The sequence below is a fragment of the Microcaecilia unicolor genome, chromosome 1 (genome assembly GCF_901765095.1).
Source record: "Microcaecilia unicolor chromosome 1, aMicUni1.1, whole genome shotgun sequence".
NCBI lineage: Eukaryota > Metazoa > Chordata > Amphibia > Gymnophiona > Siphonopidae > Microcaecilia > Microcaecilia unicolor.
This window is the reverse complement of record NC_044031.1, coordinates 485099107-485119325: the sequence shown is the minus strand read 5'-3', so window position 1 is coordinate 485119325 and position 20219 is coordinate 485099107. Positions and strand designations below refer to the sequence as shown.

Here is a 20219-nt window from a genome sequence, read left to right as displayed (position 1 = left end):
TTTTCCATAATCTGCATGTCGTCTATTTTTATCTTTTTATGTTCCCGGTTGGCCTCCCAGCTGGACCCACCAGGAACTTTCTGCTCCTGAGTATCGGTTTCCATCATAGAGTTTTCCCATCTTTCCCTTTGCAGGCAATTCTCTTCCCCCCCACCCTTCCCTTCCCCTCTCGAATTCCCCTTGCTGTCCCCTTCCCCCTCATTCACACAGTCCCTAACTCTTCTCCCTCCCCTCCCTCCCCCTTCCCCTTCATATCTCTTCTGATTCCTCCTCTTCTTCATCCTTCTCCTTCCCGTCTTCATACAACAAATACAAACATCATTACTCCTCCCTCGAATACTTTGCCCAGTGATACATCCCCTATCCCCATATTCCATTATCATCTCCCCCTCTTGAAAACAACATTACACAGTCCGTGTACATAACATTCTTTTAGCTTGCTAGAATTATCTCTTAGAATATTGCTCGAGATCTCTGTACTCTGCTTCATTACCACAGTTCCATGTTTACTACATCACCTATTCGCTTAATGTCAGACTTCATAGGATCAGTATCTTTGTTAATAACCTGTTCATGGCATTTTTTGCCTGTTTGGGGGCATGATTTTTTCCCGCTGATATCTCAGTTCTGACCCCCACCATAGGGAATCTCTTGACAATAACTGTTACCCCCCCATCTGGGACTTTCCAGTTAGGCTCTCGCTGTACGAGCACAGAGTAAAAACATTATTAAATCAAACCAATATATCCCATTCGATCTGTCCCTCGAAGAGGTGTCACCTTCCTTAGCTATCCTCCTGCTGATACCACTCTGTTCAATTTTCCCGTGAACACCTTTCCAGCTAGATTCTCTTTGTGTAATCAAAAAATAAATTCAAAGTTAAAGCACGCCATTATATCCCATTCGATCTGTCCCACGGGGAAATTTTACCTTCAAATAGCTATTCTCCTGCTGGTACTTCTCTATTCAAACGTTCCATATACGCCTTGGCTTCTGCTGCTTCTTGGAACATCAGAGCTTTTCCTTCATGCCACACTTTTAGCTTTGCAGGGTATAAAAGCGAAAATCTGATGCCTTTGCTGTACATCTGAGAACACGTGGGAGCCATTGCTCTCCTTAGCTGCGCCACCGCCAGGGAGTAATCATTAAACAATAAGAGCTTATGTCCCTTGTATTCCAGCTGTGCTTGCCTAGATCTTCCCTGCTTTAGCAGCGTTTCTTTCTCTCGCCAATTTGTATAATGAGCAATTGCTGTTCTGGGTTTATTATCTCCTTCTTTCCTGCTCCCGATTCGATGCGCACGGTCGCACTGCCATGTGCCGATATCTTCTCCTAGGCCCAACTGCGTCGGTAGCCACTCGCTAAAGAATTTATATAGTTCTCCCTCTTTTACTTCTTCGGGAAGCCCTACCACTCGCAGATTGTTGCGTCGGTTTCTATTCTCTTGTTCCTCTACCTGTGCCTTGAGGGCTGCTGCTTCTTTCTGCAGGTTCTCAATCTGGGCCGCCATATCCGTTGTTGTGTCTTCTTGGGTAAGCATTCTCTGTTCCACCTCTGTTAGCCGGCGGGCCTGCGTGTCAAATTTCTCGTTAATTTCCTCAACCGCCGAATGGATTTTGTTCAAACGGTCTTCCAATGCCGCTGCTACAGTTGAGGAAATCTCTTTCGCCCATTCTCCCGCGTTTTTCTCCGGCCCAGGTAGGGAGTCTGAGGGCGTCGCCATCTTGGCCGCCTTTCCTGCGGGAGTGTGCTTTTGTTTTAAGGCGCCCTGATTTCTAGTGGGCATACCGCTTGTCCCGTTTCTTCGATTGCAGTCCCCTTTTTGCTGTGCGTTCTCTGACCTTTCGCTCTATTCTGGGGTCTTTCAGGGTATAAGAAATGTTTCATATAGCCGGTTTTTGCAAAGGATTCGAGGGAGCTCTCCCTTCTTGCTGCTGCTCAGGAAGCAGTCATCACGTGACCTCCACTGAGGGACTTTGTGATTGGACTGAGTGGCAAAGAGATCTACCGAGGGGTTGCCCCACACTCAGCAGCTCTCGCGGGCAACACCTATGCTGAGGGACCACTCGTGTGGTACTTGACCCTGAGGGACCCACATTCGAGAGCATTGTCCGTCAGGTGTGTCCTAACTGGAAAAGAATTTGAGAACCATTGGTCTACAGGCAGGCTTCCAACAAAATGAAAACAAAATAAAGCTAAATAAAATTTTTAAAAATTGTAAAAATAGGCAAAAAATCCAACAAAATAGGGGCAAGATAACCACCAAATAGGTTGTGCTATTAGTCTGCTCCTGATGGAATAACGTGTATAGAATGTTTGTACGTCTGGGAAGCTTGCCAGGTGCCCTTGGCCTGGATTGGCCGCTGTCGTGGACAGGATGCTGGGCTCGATGGACCCTTGGTCTTTTCCCAGTGTGGCATTACTTATATACTTACGTAATACCACATACCTGAGAGGTATTTTGTTCCACAACAAAAGACCTGCTGCCAAAAAAGCCCTGTGTCTCAACCAGGAGCCTCTAATATAGCTAACTGCTGGAATATCCAATACTAAGCTGCCACTAGAGCATAACAACCAACTTGTTCTAGGGTTATCTTCGAAGCTGAATATTGAGGATCTATTGCCTGTATGGCAGAGAACATCATACACAACATTTTTAATTTAATTTGCTTTTCAGTAGGAAACTAATGTAAACAATCCAGTAATAGACAAGGTGACATCCACCTAGGCACCCAATGAATTAATCAGGGCAGTGTTCTGACCTATCTGAAATCTACACAAGACATTTTGGAATCCTAAATATAAAGATTTGCAATAATCTAAGATGGGGAGAATCGACAGTTGGACCACCAGGTCTCCACGTAAAACTTTGTTTTTCAAAAACAGATCTAACAGTCCTGGAAACCAGAGTTTCTCCTGAAAAAGATCAGTCCCAGCATCATTCCAAATCTCTAAGTGTATCAAAAATACTCCATTGTAAATTCAAAGATGCAATTACCTGATTTACAGTCAAATGCAGTATAAAGATCTCGGTTTTCTACTTATTTAGAACAAGCCAACACAGCTGACTCTCAATAGTCTATAAATCTGAATTCAGTTTTTCATTTTTTTCTCATTCCACACCCCCTCTCTCTTCCCCCGCTCCCGCCAGGGTACAAAAAGTTGGACATCATCCGCATACAGGAATCCAGGCATTCCCAGCTGCTCAATCAAGAATCCCAAAGGGCATAAAAAGATTATAAATAACAGCAGGGAAAGATGAGACTTGCGCTGCAATCATTGATCACCTTAGGGGAAGGGGAACTCCACATGGTACTTCAGTGGTGTATTTTTTCTTCTTTTCTGGTCTTGGTTTTCAGTAGTTGTTTGCTAGAGCCAGGGCAGTAATTGCTTGGTTTACAGAACCTGATCCTGAGTAATGTTTTTGCTGCAGTCTTATTCTAAATTTTCCTTGGTTTACAGAAAGGCTTAAGAGTTGTCAGTTATAAGTACTGTCAAGTACATCCTTAACTAAAACCATAAGACTGCAGTGGCGTAATTAAGATTGAATGGGCCCTGTTTATAAAAATTAAGATAGGCTCCTTTAATGCCATATTTCCTAATGGGTCCCCTTCAGTGCTGCAGTCAGGGTGAGGGTGGGGGTGTTCAGGAATTGAGGGATGTCTGGGACAGAGTATGTGTGAGTCTGGAGGTGTTTTTGTAGGGTAGGATGGCACATGTAGGGTGTGCAGGGATTACCTAGGACCATAGGAGCTTGTGGAGATGTCTTCTATGGGTGAGATGTCTAAGGTGTGGGAATAGGGACTTGGGTATGTCAGGGATTCAGTGGGAATGTGTGTATGTGACTTTTGTCATGTGGAGTGTTCGAGACTATGGAGCAGTAGGAAGGGGGTACATGTGTGTAAGAGACCAAGAAAATAGTGTTAGATGCACAATGAGGGCATGGGAGTGGACTGCTCTGATGAGGATTCTGCCTGTGGTGATGGTGCAGTGGGGGGGGGGGGGGGGGGGTCTGAGGCAATGGCGTTGCCAAAAGGCAGTTTTTGGATTGGCCAGTGGGTAGTTTGGGTGGTCATGTATTTCCTCTTCCTTTACACCACCCCCACCCCCTAATGTTAAAAAATAAATACCTTAGGTAGCAAAGATCCCCAGCCTGCCAGCTAAAGACATCCACAACCCACCAAGCCATGTTTAGGCAAGTTGAGCAGTTAAAAGCAGTGCTCTGAGCCACAGACACCAGCAACCCAGGCATGCTTAGTTCTCACGCATTAACTGAACAAGCATGAGAATTGAGTATACCCACAGTGCCAGTGTCAGCAGTTTGGAGCAACCACCACTGACTGCCTCAGTTTTTTGAAGGGTTCAGTGAGCTGTAGATGCCTTCAGCTGGTGGAGTTCGTTTGGCGATCCCTGCCAGCTACGTGAATGGTACACCTAGAGTTGCGAACATTTTGAAAGATAAAAGCTTGGCACTTGTCACTTCCCTGCTCCACCACTCTTCTGCCCTTTGCCACACCCTGACCCACACCCAACAGTGAGGGCATCAGTTCAGGACTGGTAGTTGCAATCAGGGCAATTGCTCTGGGCCCCAAGCCTGCCTGAATCTAAAGAAGGCACAGCCTGGTAACAAGCTTTGGGGTTCCCTCCCAAATTTCTGCCTTGGGCCCCAGTTATGTCTAACACCAGCTTTATACATTACAAAAACTGGCATATTCCAATCACTAAATAGAAAATAAAATTCTTCCTTCTACCTTTGCTGTCTGGCCTTTTTATTTTTCTGATTATGTTGTCCCAGTCTCTGGTTTCTATGTTCCTCGTGTCCAGCATCGCTTTCCTTGCTCTTATCCTTCCCCAGGGCCAGTATTCCTTCACTCGGGCCCAGCACCCCCTCTCTGTGTCCTGTCCCTCAATGCAGCCAAAATCTCCCGAATTCCTACCTTCGTGCCTAGCATTTCCTATGAAGGTACCCAAAGAGAAAAGACACCCCCAAATCACTAAAACCAAAACACATACTTGGAAATGTAGATGGAAAGTGATGACCACAAATGCTCGCAGTCTAAGCAATAAAGTTTATGACCTTCATGCCCTAATCTTGGAGGTAGACTTGGACATAGTTGCAATCACAGAGACATGGCTCAATGGTTCCCATGAATGGGATGCAAATATACCAGGCTATAATCTTTTTTAGGAAGGATAGAGAGGGGCGTAAAGGTGGAGGAGTAGCTCTGTATGTGAGAAATGATATCACAGCGACTGAAATGACAGAGAACTGGGGAAAGGAAGAAGCGATATGGATCACCTTAAAAAGAGAGGATAGTACCTCTGTCCATGTGGGTGTTGTCTACAGACCTCCGACACAATTGGAGGACCTAGATAAAGATCTGATCGCTGATATTCAAAAGTTGGGGAAGAAAAGAGAGGTGCTGTTGGGAGATTTCAATCTGCCGGATGTAGATTGGACGGTTCCGTCTGCGGAATCGGAAAGAAGTAGAGAGATTGTGGATGCTTTTCAAAGTGCTTTGCTCAGACAAATGGTGTCAGAACCCACGAGGGAGGGAGCGACGCTAGATCTGGTACTCACAAATGGGGATAATGTGTCAAATGTCCGACTGGGTGCCCACCTGGGCAGCAGTGACCATCAAACGGTTTGGTTTGATATGACGGCTGAAGAGGAGGGTGGCCACTCAAAACTCAAAGTCCTGGATTTCAAACATGCTGACTTTAGTAAAATGGGGGAATACCTGAGAAAGGAGCTGATGGGATGGGAGGAAATACAAGAAGTGGAAGGACAGTGGTCCAGGCTGAAAGAAGCTATAAATAGGGCCACGAACCTTTATGTAAGGAAAGTAAATAAAAGCAAGAGAAAAAGGAAACCGATATGGTTCTCCAAGCAAGTGGCTGAGAAAATAAAGGCTAAAGAGTTGGCATTCCAGAAATACAAAAAAACTCAAGAAAAGGGACACGAGGAGGAATACCGGATGAAACTGAAAGAAGCCAAGAGAGAGATACGTCTGGCGAAAGCGCAAACGGAAGAACAAATGGCTAGAAATGTAAGGAGGGGTGGCAAAATTTTCTTCAGGTATATTAGTGAAAGGAGAATGACTAAAAAGGGAATTGTGAGACTAAAAGATACTGCGAACCGCTATGTGGATAATGATGAAGAAAAAGCAAATTTGCTAAATAGATACTTTTGTTCTGTTTTCACAGAAGAAAATCCTGGAGAAGGACCGCGATGGACTGCAAAAAGTACAAATGAAATTGAAGTGGATAGAGCACCGTTCACAGAAGAGAGTGTGTATGAACAACTTGAAAAGCTAAAGGTGGACAAAGCCATGGGACCAGATGGGATCCACCCTAGGATATTGAGGGAGCTCAGAGAGGTTGTGGTGGGTCCTCTTAAAGATTTGTTTAATAAATCCTTGGAGACGGGAGAGGTTCCGAGGGATTGGAGATCGGCGGATGTGGTCCCTCTTCACAAAAGTGGTGATAGGGAAGAAGCTGGAAACTACAGACCGGTAAGCCTCACTTCGGTTATTGGAAAAGTAATGGAAGCGATGCTGAAGGAAAGGATAGTGAATTTCCTGGAAGCCAATAAGTTGCAAGATCCGAGACAACATGGATTTACCAAAGGGAAATCGTGCCAAACGAACCTCATTGAGTTCTTTGGGTGACAGGAGAATTGAATCAGGGACGAGCTATGGACGTAATCTACTTAGATTTCAGCAAAGCTTTTGACACGGTTCCCCACAGGAGGCTCTTAAATAAACTGGATGGGCTGAAGATAGGACCCGAAGTGGTGAACTGGATTAGGAACTGGTTGACGGACAGACGCCAGAGGGTGGTGGTGAATGGAATTCGCTCGGAGGAGCGAAAGGTAAGTAGTGGAGTGCCTCAAGGATCGGTGCTGGGGCCGATTCTGTTCAATATATTTGTGAGTGACATTGCCGAAGGGTTAGAAGGTAAAGTTTGCCTATTTGCGGATGATACTAAGATCTGTAACAGAGTGGACACCCCGGAGGGAGTGGAAAACATGAAAAAGGACCTACGTAAGCTAGAAGAATGGTCTAAGCTTTGGCAATTAAAATTCAATGCGAAGAAATGCAAAGTGATGCACTTAGGAAGTAGAAATCCACGGGAGACGTATGTGTTAGGCGGGGAGAGTCTGATAGGTACGGGCGGAGAGAGGGATCTTGGGGTGATAGTATCTGAGGATTTGAAGGCGACGAAACAGTGTGACAAGGCGGTGGCCGTAGCTAGAAGGTTGTTAGGCTGTATAAAGAGAGGTGTGACCAGCAGAAGAAAGGGGGTGTTGATGCCCCTGTATAAGTCGTTGGTGAGGCCCCACCTGGAGTATTGTGTTCAGTTTTGGAGGCCGTATCTTGTTAAGGATGTAAAAAGAATTGAAGCGGTGCAAAGAAAAGCTACGAGAATGGTATGGGATTTGCGTTACAAGACGTATGAGGAGAGACTTGCTGAACTAAACATGTATACTCTGGAGGAAAGGAAAAACAGGGGTGATATGATACAGACGTTCAAATATTTGAAAGGTATTAATCCGCAAACGAACCTTTTCCGGAGATGGGAAGGTGGTAGAACGAGAGGACATGAAATGAGATTGAAGGGGGGCAGACTCAAGAAAAATGTCAGGAAGTATTTTTTCACGGAGAGAGTAGTGGATGCTTGGAATGCCCTCCCACGGGAGGTGGTGGAAATGAAAACAGTAACGGAATTCAAACATGCGTGGGATAAGCATAAAGGAATCCTGTGCCGAAGGAATGGATCCTCAGGAGCTTAGTCAAGATCGGGAGGCGGGGCTGGTGGTTGGGAGGCGGGGATAGGGCTGGGCAGACTTATACGGTCTGTGCCAGAGCCGGTGGTGGGAAGCGGGACTGGTGGTTGGGAGGCGGGGATAGTGCTGGACAGACTTGTACGGTCTTTGCCAGAGCCAGTGGTTGGGAGGCAGGGCTGGTGGTTGGGAGGTGAGGATAGTGCGGGGCAGACTTATACGGTCTGTGCCCTGAAGAGCACAGGTACAAATCAAAGTAGGGTATACACAAAAAGCAGCAAATATGAGTTATCTTGTTGGGCAGACTGGATGGACCGTGCAGGTCTTTTTCTGCCATCATCTACTATGTTACTATGTTATCCTCTTCCCCAATCTAGCATCTCCTCTTTTATATCCCTATCCTCCTATGTCCTTATTCCCCCTACCCTCTTGCCCTTACATCTTTCCTCAAGGTCATATTTCCTGGCTGAACACCCTCTCCTCTCCTCTCCCCCCCCCCCCCCCCCCCCACCTTCCATTCATCTACTCTCCTCCAGATCTTTCTGTCCCCTGCAACAGCTCCCTTCCCTGCAACCCTTCTGGCCCTTCACCAGTAGCTGCCACCAGATCACCCAAAACCTGTAGGCAGCTGCGATGGCATCCTCAAAAGGCAGCAAGGGATCTCCCAGCCGCATACGAGCCAACATCTCTGCAGGGTCCCCAACCTTGTGGAAACAGGAAGTTTGTGTTCTAAGGGATGGGACTCAGCAGATTCATCAGCTTGCATGTAGCTAGGAGGTCCCACACTGCCTTCAGAGGATGACATCGCTACTGCCTGCAGGTCTTTGGATGATCCAGTGCAAACAGCGACACCATCAGAGAAGGGAGTAACAATGGGGGTCAACAGAAAACCAGCACTTATAGTGACTGTTTTTCTGTTCTTCCAGCTTCTCAGTGCAAATACCAGCAGGTCTCGAGTTCCTGTTCTTGAGCAGACTGCACACTGTAGGCAAGAAAAATTAGGCAGGTAGGAAGGCAGAGGGCTGCTGCTGTTCGCTGCCATTGAAGTGAAAGGCTGTTGCAACTGGCACCAATTGGAGGGTCAGAAAGAAGGGGTGTGTCTGAGCCGTAATTGGGTGGGTCTAGGTCCACCCAGGCCCACCCGTAGCTGAGGTGGAACTTTTATACCTTTGAATGGTACTTTATTTTTCTAATCACACTGGTCCCAGTCTCTTGTCCCTCATTCTTTTTGCTTGCTATCCAGGACTGCATGTCCATTTGCCATTTCTTTCCTCTCCTCCTGTCTTCTTCACTTCATTTCCCTACATTCATCTCTGACATTGATATTTCCTGCTCAGCTTTCTTCCATTTGCTTTTCTGCCTCTCGGTCAATTCAAATTGTATCCCTCCTTCTCACCATCACTCTTCAAGCTCACTCATTTTCCTGCTTTTATCTATAGCTTTCCATCTCCCCCCCCCCCCCCCCCCCCCCACTCATGTCCAACATCTCACCTCTTTTCCCTTCCCCTCCATCCGTGTTAGGCATCTCTCTCCTCATATCCATAAGACAGAAACAGAAAAAAAGGAGCATAGGGATTTGAAGCCCCACCAAGCACAAAACCCCCTCCTGAGGTATTCACACTACAGTCCCCCAACCAGACCTCCCAATGTTCCTAGGGCTTACCATAATAAATCCCTGATGTCTAGTGGGCTCCAGTGAAGCTACAGTGAAATGCTTGCATTCTTTGAAAAAAAAAGTGTGTTGTGGAAAGGTAGAAAATACCATTGATGTTTAATTTAATAAACCTATTGTTCTATCTTGCAGAAGAGCTAGTTATACAGAAACAGTTGTAGCTTTCAAAGCCAGAGAAAATCTTGTCCCAGGAGATCTTTTAAGGTGAGCATTTCTTTGTTGTGAAATCTGCTTCCCTGTGCCGTTGACAAGAGAGTACAGTATGTAACGTCATGCTTTGATTTGATTACAGGAGAGCCTTCACAAAGATGAGCACAACCCCTGAGGCCTTCCTTACACTCAGATCCCACTTTGCCAGCTCCCATGCATTAATTTGCATCAGTCACTGGATTCTTGGTATTGGAGATCGGCATCTCTCCAACTTCATGATTAACATGGAAACAGGTGGCATGGTGGGGATAGACTTTGGGCATGCATTTGGATCAGCTACACAGGTATTCCTGCACAATCACTTGACACTGGGTTAAAAAATTGCTCAAATTTTAAAAATATTCCTTCAATGCTGAAGGTGTTTTTAAACGTAAGCAGGAGTCTCTCATAACTGTAGATACATCTGCTGAAAACTAAATTGTAGCAAGCAGAGTATTAAAGGATGCTTCTTTGCTGGTACCAAACCAGTGGAGGCAGTGCATGCAAATCTCTCATGAATATTTATTGTCAATATCATTACAAGGGTTACATTACATTTTAGTAAGTCTAACTGTATGAAATATCCATCCAAAAGACTACTACATAAATACTATACATTTCATAATATATGTACTCTTTATTATTACACACAGTCCTGGACACACAGATGTGTTGATTTCACCCACTTTGTTGCAGTGAGATGTTCAGCATAGCCATGGTGTTTTGTGCACCGTCTGATATTTGATCCGATATGGAAGTTATTGGATGTCTATGTAAGGAAATTGTGACACACATAAATCATAGACACTCAAAGAAACATTTGAAGTTTGATAAAAAAAAAGTAAATAAGTAAAATCAAAAAATAGATAGGAAGGGGGATAGTCGATGATTACAACTGTCACAAAAACAAGGGTTCTTTTATATTGGTGTTACATCACAAAAAATAACCCGGTGACCATATGAGACCTTCCCTCTAGACCACTGTGTCATATATATTTATTTAGAAGGCACTAGATACTTCTGTTGGAAATTCTATTACTTGTATTGGATATCCTAGAAATAAGCAGTAGATTTTCCACAAGTCCATTTTAATAATTATACAGTCCAATTTGGCAAAAGGCATACACTTAGATGCCTACAAACTGAGATGGGGAGGGGGCCCATGTGGATAGATTTAACTGAATTAGTGGTCCCACCAGAAGACAGTTTACCAGATAAATTTCCTAGAAATGAGAGCCATATGAAACACACTAAGGGTTTTCAAAGATTGGTTGGCCAACAAAATTATATTGATAGAAATGGTCAGTCAAGTGGTAATGTATTAAATCAACAAGCAGGGAGGAACAGGGTCGTACCTCCTGGGTTGGGAACTGTTAGGATATGGAACTAGGCCATTTCTCATGGAATTACTCTGAGCCACTTACCTGACAGGGAAGAACACCCTAGCAAACAACCTGAGTCATACCCTACAACTGCATGAGTGTACCTTGGACAAAGATGTGGCTCAATTGATATTTTGAGAGTTGGGCACTCCCTAGATCTTTCTGGCACGTCTTAGAAGGTATCTTTTCCAGGTTGTGGACACATGACAATCTAGCTTCAGATGCATCCTCCTAGTTTGGGGAGAGGATCTTCTGTTTGCATATCCTATGGATACTCCTTATATCAAGAACTCTCTTGAAACTCAGATGAGACAGGGGAACTGATTCTCATCACCCCATATTGACTGAGGCAAATGGGGTTCCCCTCATCTTCTGAAATTTTCCATAAGCTGTTTGTTGTGATGGAAGATCACAAGACCCCTTTTCCTGTCCCATGCAGAATCTGCTGGAATACTTCCTACATTTGTCTGAATCAGCTTTGAAAATCAGCTTCTTTTAGTTTACACATTGATGCAATTGGTGCTTATCACCAGCACAGAAACAGAAAAATGAAGGCAGATAAAGACCATATGACCTATTAAGTCTGCCCATCCATGCCATCTACTCTCCCTTTCAGTCCCTTAGAGATCCTATGTACTTGTCCCAAGTTTTCTTAAATTCAGATGCAGGTTTTGTCTTCACCACCTCCACTGGGAGTCTGTTCCACAAATTAACCACCCTTTTTGTGAAGAAGTATTTCCTCAGGTAGTCTATCCCCTTTCACCTTCATCCTATTCCCCTCATTCCAGAGCTTCCTTTCAGTCGAAATATTCGCCTCCTATGCATTTATGCCATGTAATTATTCAAAAGTCTCTATCATATCTCCCGTCTCGCAACTTTCTTCCAGAGTATACATATTGAGCTCTTTAACTCTGTTCCCATACGCTTTATGATGACCACCACTGACCATTTTAGTAGCTGCTCTCTGGACCAACTGTCCTGTTTATATCTTTTTGAAGGTGCAGTCTCCAGAATTGTACACAATATTCTAAATGAGATCTCACCAGAATCTTATACAAAGGCATCATCACCTCCTTTTTCTTTTCTTCCCCCCCCCCCCCCCCCCCCCCCCCATATTGGGACAGACCAAAGGTCCATCAATCCTGTTTCTGGCAGTGGCCAGTCCAGGTCATAAGTACCTATCCTAGAAATAAGTAGTGGATTTTGCCAAGTCCATCTTAATAATGGCTTATTGTATTGTATTATACAGCTTATATTCCGCCTTTAACTGTAAGGATGCAAGATGGATTGCATATAAAGATCAGCTTCACAAGAGAAAGAATATACAAAATAATCATTTCACAGTTAAACTGCATACAAAAACATAATACTAGTTAATCAAAAATAGATATTAATCCCCCACAATCTAAATAATTAAATCCACAGTCGTCTTGCAAACAGATAAGTGGTTAGTGCAGCGGGCTTTGAGGAGTAGTAACCTAGTAGTTAGTGCAACGGGCTTTGATCCTGGTTAACTTAAAATAAATACACTATTTTGTTTTATGTCAATGCAACTTGTTCACAATCAGAGAAGCTTTTTTCAGAACTTTCCCTGCCTAAAAATTAATCTTGCAACTATATTTTGTAAAAATGCAACTTATTCCTTAATTTCTGAATGATGGAACAATACGAAAAATTGCAATAATCTATCCAAGATGGCCACACCTTCCTAACATGCTGATAGTAGCTCCGTTTGTGTCCTCAGCGTTTTTTTCCACTACACTAAAACATGTTGCTGCCCCAACTATCGGTTCTATGGATGCTCGGGGGTTACAGGGACATCGGAAGGTAGCCCGCTTGACTTGCCAGGGCTAAGAGGGGAGCCCGTGGAGTGTCCTAGGCTGTATATCACTCTTAGCTCCGACAGAAGAGTTTCTCCTCCACACCTGTGCAGTAGCAGTTCGCCGCTTCTGGGACCACCTGCCTTGGAACCAAGAAGTGTTACCATCGCTGGGTTGTGTGAGGCTCCTATATAGCCAGTTGCGACTGAGGTGGGGGTTTTGCCTTCTTCAAACCCTCTGGAAGAGCTCATGCCAGTTTCAACTTCTAGTATAGAGGTGTCTGAAGCCACTCGACAGAATTTAGAGGGTATTGCCTTCTCAGGTACCTGCAAATCAAATTCCTTCTTTTTTGCCACCAGGGGGCAAGATGACAGAGCCTGAAACCAGGGCACGACCGTGACAGCAGGTGTGACTTTGTCTCGTTGATCAGGAAGCCCAGTGACTAGAGTAGGGCTACTGTGGATGTGATTGCCTTGTTGGTCTCTAGGGGTGATGACCTGATGAGTAGCCAGTCGTCAAGGTAGCCATCTGAAGTTATTCTGGATAATCTTTGGAACTTAATTGTTGATTTAGGGAAGGCTTTATGTCCTCAAATTTTGAGTTTACAGTAAAAAGTATCCAAGGTTGAAGTGAAAGTAGAGAAGAATATGGAAGCATTGAAAACTTTGTCCACTCGAGTTGTTAAGCTTGAGACTGATTTTGTTGAGTCTCAAAAAATTCAGACTGTTATGATTATAGATCTTGGAAGCATGAAGAGCAAAATATAGATGTTTGAAAACTTTATTAGATTAAATATTTTTCACTTCTTGAACTTCCTATGTGTACTAACAGTTTAACCTAGAGATGTGCTCAAGAGATACCTCAAAAACAAAATCTTGGGAGTATGTGGAGAGAATTTACCGCCTTTTACTCAGATTTACTATTTATCATCTACCATCTAATTCTTCAGAGAGACAGAACAATTTGGAGCAGATTGAAGGTTCTTTGGATGTCTCAGCTATCTTAGAACTTTCAGATACAGATATGGCCACAGCTGCAACCTTGTTTGCTACTGTGGCATTAGCACCAGATACAAATTGGTTAATGAAACTGCTCTTTAAGAATTGAAATAAGAACTTTCTGGGTCTTAAAGTTCAGATTTTTCCAGATGGAGCTAGAGATACTCAAAGACGAAGACAGTTCCTATTGTTGAGAAGAACAGGTGTACTTCAGCTCAGCACAACTTTCTTTCTCAGATATCCTTGTAAATGCATTGTTAGATATCAATCTGTGAAGTGTTTTGTTTTGTTTTTAGCCTTCTCATCTCTGCCTTTTTAGTGGCAAAGCATGTAGTAGGTAACCAGGTTGTTACCTCAATAGTTAACTCTTCATGAAAATAGCTGTATACTCTTTTTCATGTCCCCTATCTCAACGCAAGTGGCGTCCTCGGGCTGCGCGGGGTCCCGTCTACACACACACTTGACTGGCACTGCCTGAGCCATGTGTGTGTAGTCCTCTCTGAGTTTGTTCAGAGAGCAGCTCCTTAATTGCTTTGCTTCCAAGCACCTGTTTCAACTCTCTCTCTGCTTGGCTTCCAGGCTCCTTGATTGCTTTGCTTCCACCCACCTGGGTCTGTTCTTCCTCTGCCTGGCTTCCCTTGCTTCTCTCCTATTGGTCTTCCAGTTCCTCCTTCCCCTGCTCTTGTCCTGTGGCTGTGCCCCTTCTCCCTGCTGATGTCAGACGTCAGCACTTTATCAGCTGAACTCTTCCTGGACTCCATGCTTCGGCTTCTACTTTGGTAGGGATTTCTACCTCTGTAGTCTGCTTCTTATCTACTGGTCCCTTGTTACTGATTTTCACCTGCATCTCTATTACTGTCTTGCCTGCCTACTGACTGTCGCCTGCATCTTGATTACTCTCTTGCCTGCCTACTGACTTTTGCCTGTACCTGGATTACTCTCTTGCCTGCTGCCTGCTTACTGACTTTCGCCTGTACCTGAATTACTCTCTTGCCTGCTGCCTGCCTACTGACTTGCCTGTACTTGGATTACTCTCTTGCCTGCCTACTAACTTTCGCCTGTACCTGGATTACTCTCTTGACCTGCTGCCTGCCTGGCCTATACATTCATCACCCTGCTTCCAGCTCCGTCCCATAAGTCCTGCAGGCCGCCCGCCCGCACCTAGGGGCTCAACCCCTGGGGAAAGGCGGTCAGCGCAGGTGAAACCCGGGGTGGTCCAGCTGCCAAGCAGAACCTGGTCTGAGTACCGGGCTCAACAGCGCTCTACTTGGTACAAGAACTCACAAGTCTGACACTCTTACATTTCAGGTTATTTTTCTTGATAGGTTTGGTTTTTTTTTTTCTTTCTTTTTTCTTTATCCTCTCTTTTCTGTAGTCTTGGATCATCATTTCTGAACTTGAGCAATATTTCTTTGTATTTAGATTATTGTTGTATTACCTTTTTGTTTTTCATTATCTTGATCCTATCACTTTGCTGTACAAGTATTTGCTTGGTTGACATTTTGAAATTTCATAAAGAAATAAAGGAAAAAAAATAATTCCAATAACCTAAATGAGGAATCAAAATTGTCTGCGCTATATTCCAAACACTTAGAGCTCAAGGAAGATGATATAGCTCTTAATCGATTAAAAAATAAATTCCTCACTAGTTCATTAATCTGAAATTCAAAAGTCTAATTTTAGTCCAAAATTACTCTTAAAAACTTTAGATTTATTTTCTTTCAGGAAGCTTTCCAAACCTTTTTTTTTAAACACCGCTAAGCTAACTGCTTTTACTACATTCTCTGGCAATGAATTACAGAGTTTAATTATATGTTGAGTGAAGAAATACTTTTCTCCGATTCCTTTTAAATGTACTACTTTGTAGCTTCATTACATGCCCCCTTTTCCTAGTATTTTTGGAAAGAGTAAACATACGATTCACGCCAACCCGTTGCACTCCACTCAGTATTTTATAGACCTCTGTCATATCTCCCCTCAGCTTTCTCTTCTCCAAGCTGAAGAGCCCTAACTGCTTTAGCCTTTCCTCTTAGAGAAGTCATCCCATCCCCTTTAACATTTTCTTCACCTTTCTCTGTACCTTGTCTAATTCCATTATGTCTTTTTTTGAGATGCGGTGACCAGAATTGCACACAGTATTTGAGGTGCGCTTACACCATGGACCAAATTCCTAGTGGCCATGCCTCTCCCTATTTACCCAAACATCCTTCTAGCTTTTGCTGTCGCCTTTTTTTTTTACCTATTTGGCCACCTTAAGATCATCACATACAATAACATGGACAGGAATTGTTGAAATTTTCCATTGGAACAACGTGAATTGTATATCCCAGCAGTTCTTTTAGATGCTGGGCCAGAAGAGGGGAAGAGAGAGGTGGAGATGGCTGGACTGGAAAGATGGGAGGATAGAGAGAGGTGGTGATAATGTTTCTGGTTTAAAAAACAAATTGCCATGGGAAGGCCCTGTCCCACCTGACCCCACCCAGGTGTCCCAGATGTGCAAGCCAAAAATCTGGTAACCATATAATAGAAGAATTGCAGGATGCTGGGCTTCCAATCATGAAAAGTAAAATGACAGTTAACATTTTATGAATAAGGAAATTCCAACAAATACCATTGTCTTTGCAAATGCTTATCTACAGATGTGAAAGGCACTTGCTTCACACTTTAGAGTAATTATGTAAACTGTAGGCCCTGGTTACCCATGTTGCTTCAACTATGCACAACCAGTGATTTACAAAAGGTGCTGCTTACCCAGCAGGGTTTTCTGCGTAGTGAAAGGTGGGGGGTGTTCTGTTCATTTCTTTCAAATCTACATGTAATCTGTTTCTTATAGCAGTGATAACACATGTACCTTGGCACATTTACCCGCTGCCATTTACATTTCCTCAAAATCTGTTCTAAAATATACTTTACATGTTCTGCAGATGAGAAAGGAATGCACAGAAGATATCCCCTTTCCGTTTGCAGACCTGGCTGGAGATTCACTCCTCTGATTATCAAATCCATCTCCCCTGTGAAATAAGTACATCAGTATTGCCATACTGGGAAGGACCAAAGGTCCATCAAGCCCAGCATCCTGTTTCCAACAGTGGCTAATCCAGGTCACAAATACCTGACAAGATCCCCAAAAAAGTACAAAACATTTTATACTGCTTATACCAGAAATAGTGGATTTTTCCCCTAAGTCCATTTAATAATGGTCTGTGGACTTTTCCTTTAGGAAGCCGTCCAAACCTTTTTTGAACTCCGCTAAGCTATCTGCCTTTTTCACATTCTCCGGCAACGAATTCCAGAGTTTAAATACACGTTGAGTGAAGAAAAAGTTTCTCCAATTTGTTTTAAATTTACTACATTGTAGCTTCATCGCATGCCCCCTAGTCCTAGTATTTTTGGAAAGCATAAACAGACTCTTCACATCTACCCGTTCAAATCCATTCATTATTTTATAGACCTCTATCATTTCTCCTCTCAGCTGTCTTTTCTCCAAACTGAAGAGCCCTAGCCGCTTTAGCCTTTCCTCATAGGCAAGTCGTCCCATCCCCTTTATCATTTTCATCGCCCTTCTCTGCACCTTCTCTAATTCCACTATATCTTTTTTGAGATGCTGCGACCAGAATTGAACATAATATTTGAGGTGCGGTCGCACCATGGAGTGATACAAAGGCATTATAACATCCTCATTTTTGTTTTTCTTTCCTAATAATACCTAACATTCTATTTGCTTTCTTAGCCGCAGCAGCACACTGAGCAGAAGGTTTCAACGTATCATCAACGACGACACCTAGATCCCTTTCTTGGTCGGTGACTCCTAAAGTGGAACCTTGCATGATGTAGCTATAATTCGGGTTCCTCTTTCCCACATGCCTCACTTTGCACTTGCTCACATTAAACGTCATCTGCCGTTTAGACGCCCAGTCTCGTAAGGTCCTCTTGTAATTTTTCACAATCCTCCCACGATTTAACAACTTCGTGTCATCAGCAAATTTAATTACCTCACTATTTACTCCCATCTCTAGGTCATTTATAAATATGTTAAAAAGCAGCGGTCCCAGCACAGACCCCTGGGAAACCCCACTAACTACCCTTCTCCATTGAGAATACTGACCATTTAACTCTACTCTCTGTTTTCTATCTTTTAACCAGTTTTTAATCCACAATAGAACACTACCTCCTATCCCATGATTCTCCAATTTCCTCTGGAGTCTTTCATGAGGTACTTTGTCAAACGTCTTCTGAAAATCCAGTTACACAATATCAACCGGCTCACCTTTATCCACATGTTTGTTCACCCCTTCAAAGAAATGTAGTAGATTAGTGAGACAAGATTTCCCTTCACTAAATCTATGTTGAGTTTGTCTCATTAATTCATGCTTTTGAATATGCTCTGTAATTTTGTTCTTTATAATAGTCTCTACCATTTTGCCCAGCACCAGCGTCAGACTCACCGGTCTATAATTTCCCGGATCTCCTCTGGAACATTTTTAAAAAATCAGCGTTACATTGGCCACCCTCCAATCTTCCAGTACGCTCGATTTTAAGGATAAATTACATATTACTAACAGTAGCTCCGCAAGTTCATTTTTCAATTCTATCAGTACTCTGGGATAAATACCATCCGGTCCAGGAGATTTGCTACTCTTCAGTTTGTAGAACTGCCCCATTACATCCTCCAGGTTTACAGAGAATTCATTAAGTTTCTCCGACTTGTCAGCTTCGAATACCATTCCTGGCACCGGTATCCCACCCAAATCTTCCTCGGTGAAGACCGAAGCAAAGAATTCATTTAATCGCTACGGCTTTGTCTTCTCTGATCGCCCCTTTTACTCCTCGGTCATCTAGCTGTTCAGCTGATTCTTTTGCCGGCTTCCTGCTTTAAATATACCTAAAAAAAATTTTTGCTATGTGTTTTTGCCTCCAACGCAATCTTTTTTTGAAGTCCCTCTTAGCCTTCCTTATCAGCACTTTGCATTTGACTTGACATTCCTTATGCTGTTTCTTATTATTTTCAGTCAGTTCCTTCTTCCATTTTCTGAAGGATTTTCTTTTAGCTCTAATAGCTTCCGTCACATCACTTTTTAACCATGCCGGCTGTCGTTTGGTCTTTTTTCCTCCTTTTTTAATTCGCAGAATATATTTGGCCTGGGCTTCCAGGATGGTGTTTTTGAACAGCATCCACGCCTAATGTACATTTTTGACCCTCGCAGCCACTCCTCTAATTTTTATTTTCACCGTTCTTCTCGTTTTATCATAGTCTCCTTTTTTTAAAGTTAAACGCTAACGTATTTGATTTCCTGTGTATACTTATTTCAAAGCTAATATCAAATCCAATCATATTATGATCACTGTTATCGAGGGACCCCAGCACCATTACCTCCAGCACCAGATCATGCGCTCCAGTAAGGACTAGGTCTAGAATTTTTCCTTCTCTCGGTGGCTCCTGTACCAGCTGCTCTATAAAGCTGTCCTTGATTTCATCAAGGAATTTTACCTCCCTAGCGTGCCCCAATGTTACATTTACCCAGTCAATATCGGGGTAATTGAAATCACCCATTATTATTGTGTTGCCCAGTTTGTTTGCATCCTTAATTTCCTTTAACATTTCTGCATCCATCTGTTCATCCTGGCCAGGCGGACGGTAGTACATGCCTTTCACTATCCTTTTCCCCTTTACACGTGGAATTTCAATCCACAGTGATTCCAAGAAGTGTTTTGTTTCCTGCAGAATTTTCAATCTATTTGATTCAAGGCTCTCCTTAATATATAATGCTACCCCTCCACCAATTCGATCCACCCTATCACTACGATATAATTTGTACCCCGGTATGACAGTGTCCCACTGGTTTTCCTCCTTCCACCAGGTCTCAGATATGCCTATTACATCTAATTTTTCATTTAGTGCAATATATTCTAACTCTCCCATCTTATTTCTTAGGCTCCTGGCATTCGCATATAGACATTTCAGACTATGTTTGTTGTTCCTATTTACATCATGCTCAGTACTTGAAAGTATTAATTTGCAATCTTTTGTCTGATTTTTATTTTTGTTTAAGGACACCTGATCTGCTATGGTCTCTTTTGCAACCTCACTATCAAGATACCCTATCTTCCCTGTTTTGGTGATATCTTTGAAAGATACCTTATCCCGAACCATGTGCTTTTGAGTGACTGTCGGCCTTCCCCCCGTTTCTAGTTTAAAAGCTGCTCTATCTCCTTTTTAAATGCTGATGCCAGCAGCCTGGTCCCACCCTGGTTTAGGTGGAGCCTATTCTTTCGGAATGGGCTCCCCCTTCCCCAGAATGTTGCCCAGTTCCTAACAAATCTAAAACCCTCCTCCCTGCACCATCGTCTCATTCACGCATTGAGACTCCGGAG

The 20219-nt window shown here is 43.4% G+C and overlaps 1 protein-coding gene across 1 annotated transcript in view; it reads left to right on the top strand.

The window, feature by feature from the left end:
* The window catches only part of PRKDC (protein kinase, DNA-activated, catalytic subunit), a 490177-nt gene that overhangs the window by 454371 nt on the left and 15587 nt on the right, over window positions 1–20219 (top strand). Inside the window, exons 82-83 of the mRNA XM_030214157.1 lie at window positions 9591–9662; window positions 9751–9952. Coding sequence (XP_030070017.1) covers window positions 9591–9662; window positions 9751–9952 — 274 coding nt within the window. The remainder of the gene's footprint in view (window positions 1–9590; window positions 9663–9750; window positions 9953–20219) is intronic.